Raw genomic sequence first — 20,847 nt, 5'->3', positions numbered from 1 at the left:
ACACACACACACACACACACACACACACACACACACACACACACACACAAGCCGTGTGACCTTGGGCAAGTCACTTAAGCCCAATTGCCCCTCCAAAAAGCAAAAAAAGAATTGAAATACATGGGAAATGATCTGTGACTGACAGTTATAAAGACATAAGGAACTATTTTATAATTTATAAATTATTAAGTCACATTGAATGTCACAAATTCCAAGAATATAGTTTTAATTAACTGCTTTAATAAAATAAAAAATCAAATTAGGGAGTTATTGTCCAAATACATTAATATATAAGCCATTAGGAGAACATTTCTATCCTTAAATAATAGCATAGAAATGATTCTCCAAATCATACATTAGTGAGTTGAGAATGAAAAGACATGAGTCCAAGTCCTGGATCTACAACTAACTAGCTGGAACATCTTCAATAAATTCCTTTAACCTCTTTGGCCTTTTGTAAAATGGGAGATGACAGAAGAGAGTTAGTCAAGATTTAGTTTTATAAGTATTTGGTAAGTCTGCTTATGTGCATTTTGCTAGGCACTTGGTAGAGGAGCAAATATTTCAATACCTAGATGATATCTAATATCCTATCTGTTTATTTTCTATGACTTTATTATACAGAGAAATTTCCCTAAAGTATACAAAAAGAGAATTCCTATAATACTCAGGTATTTACCTTCACAAGACTATTACTCTAAAGGCAATCTGAAATATTGGGAAGGAACATCCTTCAGGAATGGTGAATTTTCTTAAATCAAAGATATCTGGGCAGCCTATGGGGTAAAGGAACACAGTTTCTGCCTTAGTAATAACCCCAAGTGTAATGGAAATGCAAATTTAAAGATCTTTCCTCCCCCTAGGCTAAAGTGCACCTGGAGCCAGGGGTGGGAGGCTTGTTTTTCAGTAGATACTTTTTGATTGGCTAGTGGATCCAGAAGGTTGTTACATTCTCTGAGCCAGGAGCAGGCTATATAAACCCTGATTTGAGTCTTTGTTTTGGGGCTCACTTTGAGAAGTGTTCTGTGATTTGATCAGATGAGACTCTGGGAAACCGTTGTTGAGAGCCCCCGGCTTGGAAAAACCCAGATGTTGATTCGGTATGGATGTAATGGTTGGACAGTTTGGAAACCTGTCTACTTGATCTGTTTCTCTGTCTTGATAATTCTGTCTGTATTCTCTGAAGTTCGGGGTGCTGACCTTTTCCCCCTGAACTAGGTAAATGATACATATTTGACTGATTAAAGTAAGCTTGTTAACCCATTTTGAGTTGCTTTCCTTTATCAAAGCAGATCCAAGAACCTGTGTTGGCAGCCACCCTGGGGACGCTGGGGTGCTTGCTGCTACATCAAGTCAGACTATGTATGGCCTAGGGAATAGAAGGGAAGACAGGACACAATCTTACACAGGTACACTTAAGTTAAATAGCAACAAACGAGGTAGAAACAGAGCCAACATGGCAGACTCACATATGCTCTCCCAAATTCCCTTCCAAACAAGTTTAAATAATGCTTCAAAACAAATTCTGGAGCAGCAGAACCCATAAAAGGCTGGTGTGAAACAATTTTCCAGCTCAAGACTACTTAGAAGGTCACCAATGAAGGTCTGCAGGGGTGGGAATTTCCAGAACAAAGTCAAGCACAGGCCACACCAATGAAGGCCTCACCCCAGTAAACCAGCAAAAGGCGTTGGGGGCAACTAAATCAGCTGCAGCAGTGGCTTCTGAAGCTCTCAGACCACAGACTGTAAGGGGAGTGTGCAGCTGGTCAGATGAAGATTACAGGGATCCCTTTGCTGGCAATGAGACCATGACTGTTGCATTGCCCATACACAGATCTGGGTTCCAATCCTGGATTGCAGTCCCTGGGAAGACAGGAACACTCGCACAGAATGCTGGTCATAGTTCAAGGGTGGAAAAGACTGCTTTTGGGCACTCAGACTACAACACAGGCCAGGACAGTTGTAAACACCTATCTCCTTTAGATCATACCACTTTAGAAGAATTGAAAACTTATGGACCCCAAGAACTCTGAAAACAGCTTCACAAAAAACCTGAAGCTTAAAACAATGCTTCCTCCATCCTGGGAACAGAGCCCAAATTGAACATAAAATTGAAAGTCAAGAAACAGGCTGGGAAAATGAGTAAACAACAAGAAAAGGAACTGACCAGAGAAAGTTACTATGGTGACAGAGAAGATTAAAACACAAACTCAGAAGATAATATAACTGCTACACCAAAGCTTCAAGAAAAATCGAACTAGTCTCAGAACCAAAAAGAATTCCTAGAAGAGCTCAAAAAAACACAATTTAAAAAGTCAAATAAGTAGAGGAAAAATTGGGAAAAGAAATGACAGTGTTACAAGAAAATCACAAAAAAGGAGTTAACAGCTTAGTAAAGGAGGCCCCCCCCAAAAAAATGCTAAAGGAAATAGCACCTTAAAAAACAGAATAGGCCAAATGGCAAAAAAAGGCACAAAAATTCAGTGAAGAGGAAAATGCCTTAAAGATAAGAATTGGCCAAACAGAAAAAGATATACAAAAATTCACTGAAAAAAAAGACCTCCTTAAAAAGAAGAAATGGAAAGAATGGAAAAAGTGGAACAAAAATTCATTGAAGAAAATAATTCCTTAAAAATCAGATTTAGGCAAGTGGAAGCTAATCACCCCATGAGTCATCATTGTTGCTGTACTTATTGAGTCATTTCAGTCATGTCTGATGTTTCGACTTGCATGTGAATCGAATTTAAGTGAGGTAGAGCTACACAAACTCATCAGTCTATCTCTTCCAGAGTTATTAAAGTCCAGTTGCAAGACAAAAGTCAAGATGACAAGTGATGGCCTGGGATGCAGTAGATGACTTTGGCATCTCAGAAGTATGATCAAGTTGTAAAGGCTCCATAGCACCTGTTTTAGCGGCCTTCATGGCCCTGGAACAATTATCCTCATCTGCCCATCCTACCAAGGGAAGTCATCAAATTCTTAGGGTAGACATCCCTCTAACTAACCTATGGGTTTGACATCTGTCAGTTACTCACAACCAGGAAACATAATACTTGTAACTGCTAAGGACTTTTACATTATTAAGGCAGTTAGAAGACACAGACAAAGGGCACATGTATCAGTTGAATATGATGGGGTGACAGCTAAAAAAATAAAATTAATGAGTGAGAAAGAAGAATACACTGGGAGAAGGGGAAAGGGAGAGGTAAAAATCAGCAACTTATCTCACACAAAAGAGGTGTGAAAGAGCTTTTACAGTGGAAAGGAAAATGGATAGGCAGGAAGGAGTGCTTCAAACTTACTTCCATTAGAATTGGTTCAAAAATGAGTAACATACTCACTCAGTCTGGTATAGAAATTGACATAACCTTATAGGAAAGTAGGAGGGGAAGGGGATAATTGAAGAGAGGGGCCTGATAGCGGGGTTTGATAGAAGGAAGGGTAGATTGGGGGAGGCAGTAGTCAGAAGTAAAACAATTTGAAACTATACCCAAAGGGCTATCAAAATGTGCAGACCCTTTGACCCAGGAATACCAAAAAACCAGGCTCTATCCCAAAGAGATCATACAAGTGGGAAAAGGACCCGCATGTACAAAAATATTTATAGCAGCTTTTTGGGGTGGCAAAGAATTGGAAATCAGGGGGATGCCCATCAATTGGGGAATTGCTAAACAAGCAGTGGTATATTAATATAATGGAATACTATTGGGTTATAAGAAATGAGGAGCAGATGGACTTCATAATAACCTGGAGAGACATATAAATTTATGCTGAGTGAGGGGAGCAGAACCAGGAAAACATTGTACACAATTACAGCACACTGTATCTGTGATGACTAACTTTGACAGACTAGGCTCTTCTCAGCAATACAAGACTATAAGACAACTCCAAAAGACTCATCCACATCCAGAGAAAGAACTACAGAGTCTAAATGCAGATTGAAGCAAACTATTTGCTCTCTCTTTTGTAATTTGTTTTGTTCCTTCTCTCTCACTATTCATTCCATTGGCTATAATTCTTCTTTACAACTTAACTAATGTTTAATGTGAAGGTATTTGTAGAACCTATACTGGACTGCATGCTACCATGGGGTGGGAGGGGGAGAAGAAGAAGGGAGAGAAAATTTGGAAATCAAGGGATTGTGGAACTGAATGTTATAAACTAAAGGTAAATAAATAAATTTTTTAAAAAATATTATAATAAAACAAACAAACACAAAGAAAAATTATATCCATCTTCAGAGAAAGAACTGATGGAGTCAAATGCAGATCAAGGCATACTTTTTTTAACTTTATTTTTCTTGGTATTTTTTGTCTGTGCTTTCTTTCACACCGAATAAAAAATGTTTTACATGACTGTACATTTATAACCTATACCAAATTGCTTACCTTCTCAATGAGGGTGGAAGGTGGAGGGAGGAAAAGAATTTGGGGGGCGGCTAGGTGGCGCAGTGAATAGAGCACCAGCCCTAGAGTCAGGAGGACCTGAGTTCAAATATGGTCTCAGACACTTAACACAAAACTAGCTGTGTGACCTTGGGCAAGTTACTTAACCCCAATTGCCCCTCCAAAAAGCAAAATAATAATAATTTTAAGAATAAAAGTTAAAAATTATTTTTATACACTAATTGGGGAAAAACAAAATATTAAATATAGGGGCGGCCAGATAGCACAGCAGAGTCGGGATGACCTGGGATCAAATTTGGGCTCAGACACTTAGCACCCACCAGAAACACCTGGCAGTGTAACCCTGAGCAAGTTACTTAACCCCAATTGCTTAGGGGTGGCCAGGTGGCTCAGTGAGTAAGAGCACCGGCCCCAGAGTCAGGACGGGACGACCTGGGATCAAATTCGAGCTCAGATACTTACCACCACACCCAGAAATAACTGGCCATGTAACCTTGAGCAAGTTACTTAACCCCAATTGCTTTAAAAAAAAAAAATTAAATATGTACTTTTTATAACAGCACCTTTTTACCTAAATAGATATGGGATTTCATTGACTTGGATATTACCTCTAAAAATTGAAATACAACCATATATGCCTGCCTGTCCTATGCAACTCTAGTTCATGGCCTTATAGGTTTTCCATGAGATCCACTTAATGTAAAGCCAAGAACGAGCAGCTTTCCAGAGGACTGCTGCTGTGAACAGCTTTTAACATTCTGATTACACAGTATAGTGAACTCTCTATTCAATAACAAATCAGAGCAAAACATTCACAGAAAATCAAAGTACAGCATTCACAATGTTACAACTTATCACAGAAAATCAAAATACAGCATTCACAACAGCTTATCACTAAAATGACCACATAGTTTTCACCACAGTGGTCACAAAGAACAAGGTACATTCATTTAGTCAATCAATCATTCAATCATCCTTAAGGAGGTTTGCCTCCCTAAGGGACACAAAGTACAATAAGTCAAAGTTCTCCACTCATGGGGCACACTAAGTTCACTCAATCAGTCACTTATTCAGTCATCATTCACTATTCAATCATCAGAAAATACACAAGCCCTCCACTCCTAGGTTACTAGTAAATTACAATTTCTCAGTCAGTACACAGTATCCAAGTAAAGTCTTCTTTCAGCTTGACTTGGGGTGATCTCTCAGATTCCCTGGATCCCCTTCCATGGTCCCAGCTCCTACCTGGATTCACCAAACTGTCACCTGGGTTCAAAAACAGATAGCTCCCAGGTCCTTGTCCAGCTCTCCATTCACTTCCTGTTCCATGCTGAAGCTCACAGTGTCCAGTCTACCTTAAATCCTTCACAGTCTCTGTTCCTGGGAAATCAAGGATTAACAAAGCCACAAAGAGGTTCATACAAAGTACCAGCATCACAGTCATGCTTCCTCAGTCTGTGGCAGCTCCAAGTGGCCCTTGGATGTATTTGACAGCTCCCAGAAGCTCCAGCTGGTTCCCAGAATCAAAAGCACTTCACCAAGGCTTCCAAAATCAAATCATTCTCTCCAGCCTGGGGGGCCTTTCCTCTTTAGCCTCCCTGGTGGCAGCAGCTTCTTCCTCCACAAATCGTGCTCCAAAAAGATCTGTCTGACCCAGCAAGGACTTTCTCCTTATATACACACATGGTTATTAGCTCCTTCCTGTTTCAGCCAACCCCTTCCTGTTTTGTCAGCAACAGGGGTTCATGCCTTGTTTCTTTAACAGGGGCTTGATTAATTACTAAATGCTAAGTACCTCTCAGCTTAGCAATACAAAAGGAACTTCAAATTTCATTACTATTACACTTAACATACTGGAAGCCTTCCTAACTTTCTCCTCACATTCTAAAGATGCTAGTAGAGCCCACATGTAGTCACCTCTCTTACCTTCTTCCTGTTGCTACACAACCATATATTTCTCAAATGATGGATCACTTCTACTATGATTCTTTTCCTAGTCATTTGTTATATGTTACAACTTGCTCATGCCTACCATCCACCCCTCTATGTTCTTCCAAGTAATATTAATTTCTAATTTTAAATGCTGTACTGTTCCTTGACTCAAAGTCATAAGACATTACAGTAGAATGCTAGTATCAAAAAGATGGACCTTTGTTTCTGAAAGGGGAGAAAAAAAACCTGCATAGCCTGTGAAATACTCCTTTGCAAGGCTCATCCCCCTTCTTTCATTAATGAATTCCTCTGGGAGCTTTCATGTTCTCCTGCTTCTACTGCTGTCTTTCAAAACCTGTGAACCTGTGCCAGGTACCTTCCTCCCCAGGCTTTTCAGCTCCCTTTGGTTGTGTTGTCTTCCCTTGTGCAAGTACTTCCTCATTGTATTATCATTCAGTCATGTCTGACTCTTCAAGACCCCATGGACCAGCATGCCAACACCGTCTGCCCATGGAGTTTTCCTGGCAAAGATACTTGAGTGAATTGCCATTTTTTGTTCCAATAGATTAAGGCAAACAGAGCTTAAGTGACTTGTCCAGGGTCATACAGTTAGTAAATATGTGAAGTTGGATTTGAACTCAGGCTTCCTGACTCCAGGCCCAGCATTCTGTCTACTGAGCCACCTAATTGCCTCTGGTCCTCACTGTATATCCTCTTCTAAATATTTAAATCAATGCACCTTTCTAGTATTCCCTGAACTCCTGTGTTTGTATTTCAAAGTTTCTGTTCAACGCTGGTACCTCTGGTATTTCCATTAGGAATGCCTGGAAGTCTTCTAGGGACTTTCATTAAAGGTTCTCTTTTTTTTCCTCCCTGAAGGATTTTCTCCCTCAAGTTTTACTGATTTATTTTCAGCCTTTGTCTTTTGCCCTTTCAAATATCTGTTTCATCTATTCATTCTCCTCTCTTTGATAATGACAGCAGCAAAGTCTTGTGTAATCCTGACTAAGGTTATTTAGTACTTGAACTCCTTCTTTCTTGCACTACTTCTTTGACCTGGAAGCTCTGGACTTTGCCTATGATGTTTGTGGGAGTTTTCATTTTGGGGTTTCTTTCAGGAGGTAACCAGTGGATTCTTTCTATCTTTCTTCTGCATTCTAACTCTGTTATGTCTGAGTTTTCTTCTTTCAAGATTTCTTGAAATATGGTATCTAAGATTTTGTGGTAATGATTTTCAATTGGACAATTTTTAGATCTCTCTCCATGATCTGTTTTCTAGCATAGTTGTTGTATGAAAAGAAATATCTTACATATTCTTCCTCTTTTTTTTTTTCCTTCTCTTTCAGTTTTGTTCTAGTACTTCTGTTGCCTCAAGGAGTCAATGACTTCTCTTTGGTCCATTCTAATTTTCAGAAGTCAGTTATTTTTGTAAAGCTTTGTACCAAGAATAAATATTTTATTCCTTCTGATTCTTTCTTCTAGAGCTCCCATTTACTTCATAATATCCCTTTAAAAAAAATCTTTTTTTATCCTTTCTAGGAATTCTAACAGTACTAGCACCTAAGCCATACCTTTAACTGAGATTCTGTGTGCAGTTGCTATGAAATTATTTTCTTCCTCTTGGTCTATGCCTTAGAAAAATGAAATTACTTTATTATCAGTGTGTTCTTATTCACATTACCAGTTTTACTGATTGGTACCTTTTGTTAGAGCCTGGCTTTGACTGATCTTGTATATAACATGGTATCTACCACCATAATGATGGGTACATATGTCTCTACACTATATTGTTCCTGCCAGTCTTCACATCCACTGGTGTTAGAGAACAAAGTCCCAGAGGTCTTAAACTTGCCTTGAATCATCTAGCTACAGAGCATTGAGCTCTTCAAGGATGTAAAAGTGTCTGGTCAGTGTGGTGCAAACATTTCAGAGCTCCTGAGGACACAGACTCATCACTGCTTTCTTGATATGTAATTTATCAGTTCTAGTTATCACTTCTAGGTTTAGAGCCCTGCTGGTATTTCACTGCCCTGGGGCTTCTTTTCTGAAGCTCTCAAGTTTCCTAAGGAACTTCCTCAGAGCTATGATTATGTGAAGATGGATGATAACACTAGAGGTTCTATGACCCTGTATTCCGACTCCTGATACATGAGAGTCAGAGCCTTCAAGGGAGCTTACTCTGGGAGTTTCTTTACTATAGCATTCTACAGTAAGGAATCAAGTTCTCTTGTTCCTGGTACATAATGCTGTTATAAACTTCCAGTTTCTCTAAAGCACCTTGAAAAGTCTCCAAGTACTGTTCTCTCCCCAGAACCTCTAGCTAGACTCACACCCTATTCTCTGCAATCTTTAGTGTTGTTCCATGCCATCATGAGTTGGATGAAGATACTTAGTACAGTTCCTCCCTCACCCCCCCCAAATTTCTTAATTATTATTTGATCTGATCTGATGATCTTTTTAGTTTTTGCTGATTACGTACAGTAACTGGGCTATTCTGTTACCTCAGTTATCTTGGCTGGAAGTCTCTCCCTGGCCTTTCCATCTGATGTACAGCTTATTTTTGTTATTGTGTTCAGCTGTGTCCAACTCTTTGTGACCCTATCTGGAGTTTTCTTGGCAAAGATACTGGAGTGGTTTGCCATTGCCTTCTCCAATTCAGTTTACAGATGAGGAAACTGAGGCAAACAGGGTTAAGTGACTTACTCAGGATCACACTGCTAGTGAGTGTCCAAGGCCAGATATAAACTCGTGAGGATGAGTCCTGACTACAAGCCCAGTGCTCTATCCACTGCACTGCCTAGTTGCCAGTAATGGAGTGGTTTGTCATTTACTTATCCAGTTCATTTTACAAATAAGAAAACTGAGACCAACAGGGTTAAGTGACTTGTGCAGGGTCACACAACTAATAAGTAACAGAGGCCAGATTTAAACACAGAGTATCCTACCTCCAAGACTGGTAAAGTGAGAAACTGGGGATATCAAAAAAGACCAGGGTTCAATTTTAGCCTCTGATACTGCCTAGTTGTATGACCATGAGCAAATTACTTACGTTCTGTGTGCCTCGGTTTTCTCAAGTGTAAAATGGAGCTAACAATACTACCTACTTCCTAGGTTGTTATGAGAATTAAATGAGATAATATTTGTAAAGCACTTCACATAGTGTCTGACACATAGCAGGCATTTAATGTTTGTTCCCTTCCCACCCCCTTTGACATTGACACAAGAATATATATCCTTGAATAGGTCACAATTTTCTTATTCCATTTTCTTCTCTGTTAACAGTAATACAACCTTATTCATAAAAATATTTTATATACTACATTGCATATAGCAGGAATTCAATAAATATGTTGATTGTCTAAGCAGTCATTTTTTCTGAAAGGTTGATTCTGAATATCAAAGCTGCTATTTTATTAGTAATTGATGCTTTCTTAAAGACAACAATAAAATAAACCAGGATAAGGCACCATGGTACAACAAAAAGTTCTGTGTTATTCCTAATTTTTTTAGGAAAAGAGATGCTATGGAATTTTCCAATATATTCCACAATATTTCAACTAACTTAACAATACATTACACAAGCCATAATTACTTATACAAAAACAGCAAAGTTGTTCTTTATTAAAACGATTAATGAATATTCTTTCCCTCATTTAATTCTGAATAGTAAACAACTTTAGTTATTCATATTTCAAATTTACTGAAATAAATGCAAATGAAAAGTAAACTTATAGGCTTAATTAAACTAAATCTTATAGGCTTAGTTAAATTAAATTAGACTCATAGGCTTAAACTAAAAAAAAAAAAAGCAGTTATAAGAAGAAAACTCATTATACAGAAATTACATCCACAGTTAAAAAAAAAAAAAGGAAATGTCACTGCTTCTTTACCCCTAAAGCAAAAAAGACCAAGTATAGTGCTGCCATCTAGCAAGCAAACTTATTAATTACTCAGTGGCAGCTCTGAAAGTGAATATAGACTTAACTGGAATATCATACAGAAAAAGAGTAAATTTTGCCTTTTCCAACATTCTGTCAAAACCAAACCCAAAGGTAAAAAAGTATTTGTCAACTTTAAACAGATACTAAGAAAAAGAGATTCAAGTTCACAAATAAGAAATATGCGTTTCAGGACAAACATATAAAGGATAACAAGAAAAATATTAATGAAATATCTTATCTTACCTCAGCTATACAACAAATTGACCCTAAGGCCTCCCCACGAAAACCGTAAGTTGTCAAGTGTTCAAGATCTTCATGACTATTTATTTTTGAGGTATAGTGCTTTACTGCCATAACAGGTGCATCAATAGCTTTGATTCCATCACCATTATCTCGAACTTCTATCTTATCAAATCCATAATTTTCCTACAAAGGATAAAAAGTTAAGAAAAGCTATTCAACTGATTACTGAGTTTCTAATTCAGCATGCCCAGCAGGCATAACTGAATAATTTCACATTTTTATAGGTTAAGTGTGGGGAAATCAAATAATAAATAACAGATTTTTAATTTTAAGGTATTTTGTCTCTGGTTATAAACTGGACTAAAGGAAATATCTTCTGAATCACTTTATACATATAGTAACTTCTAGTACTTTATAAACACAACAAGTTTATAAACACAAATTATTTTTATACAGTTTTCTTTCAAGTAATTGTATTCAGTGAAATTTTAATAATCATCTTTCCTTCAAAGTATCTTTTTTGGAAATCATTATCATGGTTTTAAAATTTTATAAGTTTCCCATTAAGTAAAATCAAAATTGTATTCATGTAATATTCTAAACAGAAGAAATCTATTGACAACTAGAAACTAAATTTCAAACTATTAACAAACTAATAATTTGAAAGACAATGTCATTTGAGATTCATAATGATCCTGGCATGGTAGGTATTAAGGGTAACGTTATCCCTATTTTTTAACTGGAGAAACTCAGATTCAGAAAGCTTGTTTATTATCTTTTTTGCTACTGTAGACGTTTATTTTAGTTTTACAAATGGTTTTCCTTTTCTTTCCTAATTCAGAAGGAGGACAGACCCTTAAAATGACCAGGAAAGTGACAGCCTATAGAAATTGTAAATGTTTCCTTGTTGAACTTGTATTAACTAGGTATCTGGGCAGGAAGCATAATCTTTGAGGATACCAGTTAAGGGTAGTTTGTGGCACATTAGATAGATTATGTGGAACTGGGAAGCCCTAAATTCAAATCCTATCTCATGTACTTACTAGCTGTAGTCCTGGCCAAGTCACTCAGTTTCCTCAACTGCAGACTGGGGATAATAATAACACCTACCTCCCAAAGTTGTTGTGAGGATCAAATGAGATAAAAATCGTCAAGTGCTTAGCACAGCACGTGGCACATAGTTAGTGCTATGTAAATGCTATCATAACTATTATTAGTTATAAAGTCTCAGCTCTACAAAAGGGAGTATATGAGAACTGTGCCACACTGACACTGCTGATACTCTTAGTGTAAAGCACTGGGGGAGACAATTAAGAGGACAATGCCTACAGCTCTCAGATTCCGTAGAGAACTATATTAAACGGAGGATATGGAATAATGTGTTCCAAAGCCCAGAGTGGCAGAGAGGTGGTGAAGTGAACAGCATACCACCAGTCTTAGAGTCAGGAAGATTCCTCTTCCTCAGTTCAAATCTGGCCTCAAACACTTACTAGCTGTGTGACCCTGGGCAAGTCATTTAACCCTTTTAACCTGTTTCCTCATCTATAAAATGAGCTGAAGAAGGAAACAGCAAACCATTCCAGTATCTTTGCTAAGAAAACCCCAAACAGGGTTAACAAAGGGTCAGATACAGCTGAAAAAACTAAACCACAACAAAGCACCCCAATTTGATTTGCTAAGACAGCTGAGGAAAAGAGGGGCTGATCAGAAGAGACCCAAATATATATGATGGGCTCTCCAATCAGAAAAGATCAATCACAATGTAATAAGATTATAAAACATGAGTTTATTCAAACAACATTTCCTTAAATGGCAGCCATGAGGTTTGGCATCTTTTTTATAGGAAACCGGGAACTCCTTTAATTGGTTCCCAATGACTGGGAACAGGATCCAAAATGACTGATGACTAAGTATTGAGTTTTGAAATGGCTCAGATCCTTTTTCATGAGTTTTCTCTCCCTTAGACTTTTAGAACAGATTATACTAAAAGGAGGTTAGTGGAAGGGAAGGTACAGGGAATTTCTTCCTTATTCATGTCCCACCAAGAGCAGAAAATGGTAATTTGCAGTACATGTCTAGCCTGAAGAGTATTCCTGGACTTCCAGTTCTTGGTCACCTTTTTGTCCATTCTATTTAATTTTCTGAATAGAAGTCACAGACTGGAGTTCCTGTGAGTGAACTTTTCCAATTTCAGGGGATTACTCTATGAATAATCAATTTTGCATTCAAAAAATTTCCAAGTTTGAGTTAAACTTAAGTTCAAGTGGCAAGGCTCTGAACTTCGAAGAGGTAGATTTACTCAACAACATACTAGTTAGAAAGGGAGAGAAGCACTAACATGGTACCTATACCCAGAGACATGATACTATATCATGTGGGTCCAGAAGACTGGCCCTTCCCAACCCTCCAAGTGATTGCACAAGTTGCTAAGTGGCAATTGGGTGAGGCAGTGGATAAGATGCTGAGCCTGGAGTCAGGAGGACCTGGAGTCCTCTGTATCTGGCCTCAGATACTAGCTGTGTAACCCTGGAAAAGTCACTTAATCTGGTTTGCCTGTTTCCTCAACTGTAAAATAGGGATAATAATAGAACCTACCTTCCCCCAAAGTTGTTGTGAGAATAAAAATAAGATATACATAAAGAGCTTACTACAATGTCTGGCACACAGGAGTCACTATATATAAATGCTAGCTATCACTATAATGATAATAATAATTGTTATTATTACTAATACTGCTCAGATATTGCATATCCAGAATGAATGTGGAATTGATTGCTCAACATCTCTGCAAAGTATCTTTCCTATCCTGGGGGACTCTAATGGATTACATGAATATTTTATGTTTATGTGTTTGTACGTTCTTATGAGTTCTTTGCATTCTATGCATTTTATATGGTGGGTGAATAAAGGATGTTCCACAACCAATATCTGTATTCTACAGTGAAGGTACAGATGTTGAAGACCTTGTTATCCACATCTGGACAAATGTAGACATGAGTTATACAGAGAGTTAACTTAGTTTTTCTGGAGTACTCCAGATGGTGGCATGAGCCAAGGAGAAAAACTAACCTTCTGGGTGAAATCCCAAGTTTTAGACCTAATTTGTGTGAGCCTAGAGTCCTTTGGGGGGTCCTAGGTGATGGGTCACACGGTTTTCTACCCAATACTACCCAATAAATAGAATGGGACTGTTTCATTTTTGTCTTTGTATCCCGAGAACCTATCACAATCTCTGGCACATAAAATATGCTTGATAAATGCTTGATAAAATGAATGACTGAATGACAAGTTAAGTGATGTGCTCAGAGTCACATAGTTAAATTAATGCTGGATGGGAAATTTGAATTCAAGTCTTTTGGACTGCAGGTCTAGACTTCTATCCACTACCTTAAATGAGCCAGATTTTTGTATGCAAATAATAACTCATTAGCATGCAAAAAGAAAATCTCCTAATTGCTCTGGCCTTTGACTGGCTTATTTTAACTGTTAAGAAACTCACCAGCTTAACATCTATATTTGTGGCACCAGCATCCAATGAATTTTCTATTAGCTCTTTTACGACACTAATCACAGAAGTGATCACCTGAGAACTTGAAAGGAGACGAACAGTTGCTGCAGGCAACTGCTTCATTTTTCTCACAAGTAGAGCTGTTTGAGGAGAACATAGGAAATAGTGAGAATATAGCATGTCACCAAAATGGAGTTTCTAAAACATATCCAACTTCTTTTCTAGATATCTAGGTTTCTACATTTTGAATTCAGAAAGTCTAATATCAAAAAATTAGACCCACATTGACCTGCTCTCCCAATAACTGTCTGTCTTGGTTTTCCTATTTTCTATACTATCAGTGTTTTCTGGTACTCAGTTATCTTTTATTCTTCTCTCTTCCCCAGGTCTTCCTCCCTACTGCTATCATACCACATCCTACACCATACCACTTTCCAAGTACTCACCCATTCTATAGCAGTTTCTCAACTAGTCTCCTCATTTCCATTCTCTCCCTCCTCCAGTCAGTATTACACATCACAAGAGTAATCTTCCTATAAGATTTTTCAATCTAGCCTCAACCTAAATTCCTACTATTTATACCATATCCTTGGTTCTAATCAAACCATCTCGATATTGTTGTTCAGTCATATTTGCCTTTTCCTGACGTCATGGACCATAACACATCAATATTGTCCATTGGGTTCTCTTGGCAAAGACACTTTGAGTGGTTTGCCATTTCCTTCTCCAGTGGATTAAGGCAAACAGAAGTTAAGTGACTTACCTAAGGTCACATAGCTAGTAAGTGTCTAAGGCTGAATTTAAACTTAGCTCTACCTGACTCCAGGCCGAGTCTTCTATCCTCTGAGTCACCTAGCTGCCTGTAACCAAACCGTCTTATCCCTTCCTATTGTGCCCTGGAATATAGCTTGTGAATTCTCCTTCAATCATTTCCCACTCTGACTAGCCTACCAAAATCACTTCAAGGTTTATCTTCAATGCAAATGTCTCCTCACATCTATAGCATGTATCCTCTATCTCACTTTTTGGGTACATGCTACCTATTTCACCAAATAGACTGTAGACTCCATGAGAGTAAGGACATATCTTCATATAAATATGTATACATATCCCCACCACCATCACCACCAGGTGTAGTGCTTTGCACTTAAGTCTTTAAATCAATATTTGAGTAACATTATTGTTCTTTGTCCTTTGTTTTGGGTTGCTTTTTTTTCCAAAGAGAAACAATGACATTACAAGGTGATGACTTGTGAATGAACTGGATTTAAGTGAGGTAGAGTTACACAGTCATCAGCTTCACTCTTTTTTTGGGGGGGGGGAGGGAGGAAGGTAGGGCAATTGGAGTTAAGTGACTTGCCCAAGGTCACACGGCTAGTTTTTTTTGTGTTAAGTGTCCCAGGTCATATTTGAACTCAGGCCCTCCTGACTTCAGGGCTGGTGCTCTATTCACTGCACCACTTAGCTGCCCCCAATCATCAGCTTCACTCTTGGAAATTTCCAGAGTCATTAAAGTCCAGTGGCAAGACAAAAGTCAGAACAGCTGGCAATGGCCAAAGATGCAGTGGATGACATTGGCATCTTCAGTGTCTGACCAAACTCTAAGCTCTCCACAGTGCCTGCTTCCGATGCCTTCATGGCCACTGGAATAAATTGTTCTCATCTGCCCACTCCACCAAAGGAAGTCTTCACATCCTTAGGATATACATTCCCCCCTCCCCCCCAAATCACCAACAGGTTTGTGGCTGGTAGATTATTCTCAACTATCTGCTGAGATGGTTTACTGGGGTGTAGCCACTGTGCATATGCTACAGCTTCCTGGAGCTACAGGTGAGTTGAGTGCCAGGTGGACACCAAAGGTGGATAAGCAGCCCTGAAAAGGGCTCAGCAAGCCCTCATACCAAAGGTGCTAGTCCTCCCTGAATACCTTAAATCCTAGAGATAATAGGAAGCCACTGGAGTTTATTGAGTAGGGGAGTGACATGGTTATATCTGTGCTTAAGAAAAATCATGTTGGCAGGTATGTGGAGATTGGTTTTGGGGGAAACCTGGACAGAGACCAATCAGGAGGCTTGAATTAGTCTAGGTGAGAGATGATGAAAGGTTGCAGATACAAGAGATAATGTGGAGGTAAAATCACCATAACTTCTGAGGAAATATGAGGATTTGAAGACTGATAGGTTGTGAACCTAGGTGACTAGAAGGATAGGAGTAACCTCAATAGAGACAGGGATGGATTTTATTGGAAAGATAATAAGTTCTGTTTTGAATATATTGAGTTTTAGACAACTATGGGAGATCCAGTTTAAAATGTCCCACAGACAACTGGTGTTGTAGAACTGGAGCTTGAGGAAGACACTGATATATAGATTTTGGAGTCATTTACATAGATATAATTCACAGAAACAGGTACAGTCATTGAGACATAGGAGAGAGAGGAGAGCCTAGGACAAAACAAGATACAACTACAGAAAAGAAGCAGGGCATTAATGATGATCCTGCAAAAGAGCCCGAGAAAAAATGGTCAGACAAATAGGAGGCAAATAAAAAAAGAGTAGTGAAGTTCCTTCTTCTTCCTGGACCTCAATTTTCTATACTATAAAATGACAGGTATATATTATGTAGGAATAGGAATTAGGCCTGGAATTTTATTAGTTATGGAAACTCCCTCTCCCCTAGCAGACTGGCATCTTCTCTGCAACTTACAGCTTTAAAGAGTTGCCTAGAACACTGAGAAATGAGTGATTAGCTCAGGATCCCATGGTCAAAGGGTGCCAAGTAATGTTCAATATTATTGTCTGATTTTGTTGGCCAGGAACCAAGAATCATTTTTACATTTTAAAATTATTAGTCCCCATAGTTTGCCAACCCCTGGACAACATCCTGCCACTCATTAATCAACTCACTAGTAAAGCATTTATTAAGTTCCTACACTATTAGAAACAAAAGTGGTTGTGTTGGGGTAGAAAGCAGGCCTGGAAACCAGAAAAACCAAAGTTCAAGCCCCACCTCTGACATGTACTAGCTGTGTGACCCTAGGCAAGTCACTTAACTTTATGGTGCCTTGGGCAACTCTAAGACTAAATTGCAGAAAAGGTGGAACTAACATTGAGTTAGTTCTACAAATAGAAACTTCTATTTGTACGTTTCCTCATTCAATGGTTCCCCATACTAATGAAATCACAGGTCCAATCCCTTTATGCACAGGACCACTAAAGGCCCTTAAGAGTTTTGAGAGGGGGCGGAGTCAAGATGGAGGAGTAGAAACAGGATTTCCTTGGGGTTCCCGGCTCCCCCCTCCTCCAATTCATGTAAAAGGTGACTCTGAACAAACTTTGGAGCTACAGAACCCACAAAATGACAAAGGGAAGCTAACCCCCTGCTGAGGACAGCCTGGCAGGCTGGCAGGAATCGGCCAGCAGAGCGCTCTGGGAGGCAACCCCAGCCCTTCTCAAGCCAGAGGTTTTAGCCTCAGGGTGGGCCTGACCAGCCACTGGCTAGAGGGACTTCAGATCACCAGAAGCTGTAGAGGTTTCCAGAATTATGAACACAAAGATGCTAAGGACCAAGTGAGAGGTCAGTACAGTGTGGACTTTGGGATCTAGTAGTTTGGGAGTGCGGTGGGCCTTTGCCCCCGGGGCAAGAAGCCAGCGGGTCATGCTGTCACCACGTGGCAGCTTCAGCTCCTGGCCTGCAGATTGTAGGGGGACCAAGCGACCAGTCTGAGGGGTAATTGCTCTTGCTTTAACCTGCTTGGATCTGGATTGTGCTCTAAGGTGGAGGTCCTGGGTGTGTGACCAGCTTACCAGAACATGTGGAGTCTTCAGAGAAGGCACCCAACTAATAACTTCGACAGCTGAGAAAACCCCAGCATTTGGGATGAAGCTCCCCTGTCTGGGGGCAGAGTCCTACTGTGGCAAAAAGCCCCAAAGTCAAGTAATTGAGTGGCAACATGAGCAGGCAAAGGAAGCAAAACAGACCAACCCAATTTTACACTCCTATTTTGGGGACAAAAAGATCAAAGCATGGAACAGAAGGAAGACTGCAAAGTCAGAACTCCTGCACCAAAAGCTTTCAAGAAAAATACGAGCTGGTTACAGGCCACAGAGGACCTTAAGAAGAATTTTGAAAACCAAATAAGAGAAGTGGAGGAAAAATTGAGAAAAATTAAAATGATGCAAGAAAATTATGAAAAGAGAGTCAACAACCTGACTGAAGAAAATAACACCTTAAAAAACAGACTAACTCAAATGGCAAAAGAGGCTCAAAAAGTCAATGAGGAAAAGAGTGCCTTAAAAAAGCCGAATTTGCCAGATGGAAAAAGGATCTCAAAAGCTCACTGAGGAGAATCATTCCTTCAGAATTAGATTGGAGCAAATGGAAGCTAGTGACTTTATGAGAAATCAAGATGCTGTTAAACAGATCCAAACAAATGAAAGAATAGAAGGCAATGTGAAAAACCACTGACCTGGAAAATAGATCTAGGAGAGATAATTTAAAAATCATTGGACTACCTGAAAGCCATGATAAAAAAAAAAGAACCTAGAATTCATCTTCTAAGAAATTCTCAATGAAAACTGCCCTGATGTTTTAGAACCAGAGGGCAAAATAGAGGTTGAAAGAATCCACTGATCACCTCCTGGAAAAGATCCCAAAAAGAAAACTCCTAGGAATATTTTAGCCAGGTTCCGGAATTTCCAGATCAAGGAGAAAATATTTCAAGCAGCCAGGAAAAAACAATTTGAATATTGTGGAAACACAATCAGGACAACCCAGGATCTGGCAGCTTCCACACTGAGGGATCAAAGGGCTTGGAATATGATATTCTGAAGAACAAAGTAAAACCAAGAATCACCTACCCAGCAAAACTGAGAATCATGTTTCAGGGGAAAATATGGTCATTCAGTGGAATAGAGGACTTTCAAGCATTCTTGATGAAAAAACCAGAGTTGAATAGAAAATTTCACATTCAGATACAAGAAGCAAGAGAAGCATGAGAAGGTAAACAGGGAAAAGAAATCATAAGGAATTTATCAAAATTGAACTATTAACATTCCTACATGGAAAAATAATTGTAACTTATGAAACTTTTCTCAGTATGAGAATAACTGAAGGGAATAGAAATGTGTGTGTGTGTATATATATATGTATATATATATACACACACATACATATATATGTCTATATAGGAGGGTATATGGGAGTATAAATACATATGTGAATGTGTGTATATATGTGTACAGGTATACATAGATAGAGGGCACAGGACCAGTTTAATGGGAAAGGATGATATTTAAAAGGTGAAATTAAGAGATGAGAGAGGAATATAATGAGAGGAGATGGGTACAGACAGATTGGGGTAAACTATCTCATGTGGAAAAGGTAAGGGAAAATGGTTGCAGAGGAGGAGAAGAACAGGAAGTCAAAGGGGAATGGGTCAACCTTATTCTCACTGAGTTTGGCTTGGGGAAGGAATGACATACACTCTAAATATGATATCTCACCCTACAAGAGAGTGGGGGAAGGGGATGAGAGGGGGGATGATGGAAGGGAAGGCAGGCTGGGGGGTGGGGAGGAAAGTTGGAAGCACCCACTTTTGAAGAGGGACAGGATCAAAGTAGAGAATGGAACAAGTGGGAGGTGGGATAAGAGGGAGGGAAATATAGTCAGTCTTTCACAATATATCTATGTTATTGTTTCACATTAGCTAAACATGTACAACCAATACTGAGCTGCTTATCTTCCCAGTAAGGGTGGGTGACAAGCGAGGAAGGGAATGAATCTGGAATTCAAAGCTTCAAATGTTCAAATATATACATATACATATATATATATATACTATTATTAATATTATTTTACACATAACTGGGAAATAAGATATACAGGCACTGGGGCATAGAGATCCACCGTGTCCTACTGGAAACTCGGAAGGGGCATGGGAGAAGATTTGGGAGAGAGCAGATTGGAGGAGGGGATATCCAGTGGAATCGCTATTTTGGGGTGGTAGGTAGAGGGAAAAACAGGGAGAAAATTTGTAACTCAAAATCTTGCGTTAATGAATGATGTAAACTAGGAGTTAATAAAGAATCTGAAAAGAAAAAAAAGAGTTTTGGGAATCTGATCCTTCACTGTGACACATCTCCTAGCCTTACTATAAGGTACTTTTAGTTATTCTGGGGCCGATGATGGTGAGCAAGAAAGTCTTAGCCCAAAATGAGGATAATACCTACATGGGAGAGCCTAGGACAAAACAAGATACAGCTACAGAAAAAGAGCAGGGTGTCAATGATGATTCTGCAAAAAAAACCAAGAAGAAATAGTCAGATAAATAGGAGGTGAACCAAAAAAGAGTAGTGAAGAAGTCCCTCTTGCCCTACTCCTGTTTCCCCGATCTCCACATTCCTTTCCTGACCAGCTGTGTAACTTACCAGTTAGTCGTGACCCAAAGGAAGGAAGGAAACAAAAGTTGATTATGTGCCAGGTACTGTGCTAATCATTTTACAAATATTAGCTCATCTGACAATTACAACAACCCTAGGAGGCAGACGCTATACTATTCCCATTTTACATTTGACAAAAGAGAGGGAGACTGGGGTTAAGTGTCTTGCCCAGGGTCACATGGCCCATAATAAGTATCTAAGGGTAAATTTGAACTCAGGTCTTCCTGACTCACTGTGCCATCTAACCACCTCTAAAGTCTTCATTTTCCTCATCTGGACTATCTAGGCTACCTATCCTTTCCCAAACATGCCTTTTTTTCCCAGCATTTACCTACTTCTGTACTTTCAGTTCAATATATTTCTCTCTCCTAGAAATA

The 20,847-nt window shown here is 39.0% G+C and overlaps 1 protein-coding gene across 7 annotated transcripts in view; it reads right to left on the bottom strand.

The window, feature by feature from the left end:
• Nucleotides 1-20,847, bottom strand: part of PMS1 (PMS1 homolog 1, mismatch repair system component) — a 122,998-nt gene that overhangs the window by 99,753 nt on the left and 2,398 nt on the right. For 3 of the 7 annotated variants that reach the window (XM_069064550.1, XM_069064552.1, XM_069064551.1), the window contains exons 2-3: nt 14,022-14,170; nt 10,523-10,705 (exon numbers count right to left, since the gene is read on the bottom strand). In XM_069064550.1, coding sequence (XP_068920651.1) covers nt 10,523-10,705; nt 14,022-14,170 — 332 coding nt within the window. Of the gene's footprint in view, nt 1-10,522; nt 10,706-14,021; nt 14,171-20,260; nt 20,325-20,847 lie in introns of all 7 variants that reach the window. The other 4 variants (XM_069064554.1, XM_069064553.1, XM_069064556.1 and 1 more) reach the window with 2 other exon arrangements.

Source organism: Petaurus breviceps, unplaced genomic scaffold, assembly GCF_028583685.1.
Source record: "Petaurus breviceps papuanus isolate PSGF00001 unplaced genomic scaffold, PetGlider_PUasm1.0 90638, whole genome shotgun sequence".
In the NCBI taxonomy this organism is placed as follows: domain Eukaryota; kingdom Metazoa; phylum Chordata; class Mammalia; order Diprotodontia; family Petauridae; genus Petaurus; species Petaurus breviceps.
The sequence above is the reverse complement of the archived record's forward strand: the minus strand, read 5'-3'. Positions and strand labels throughout refer to the sequence as shown.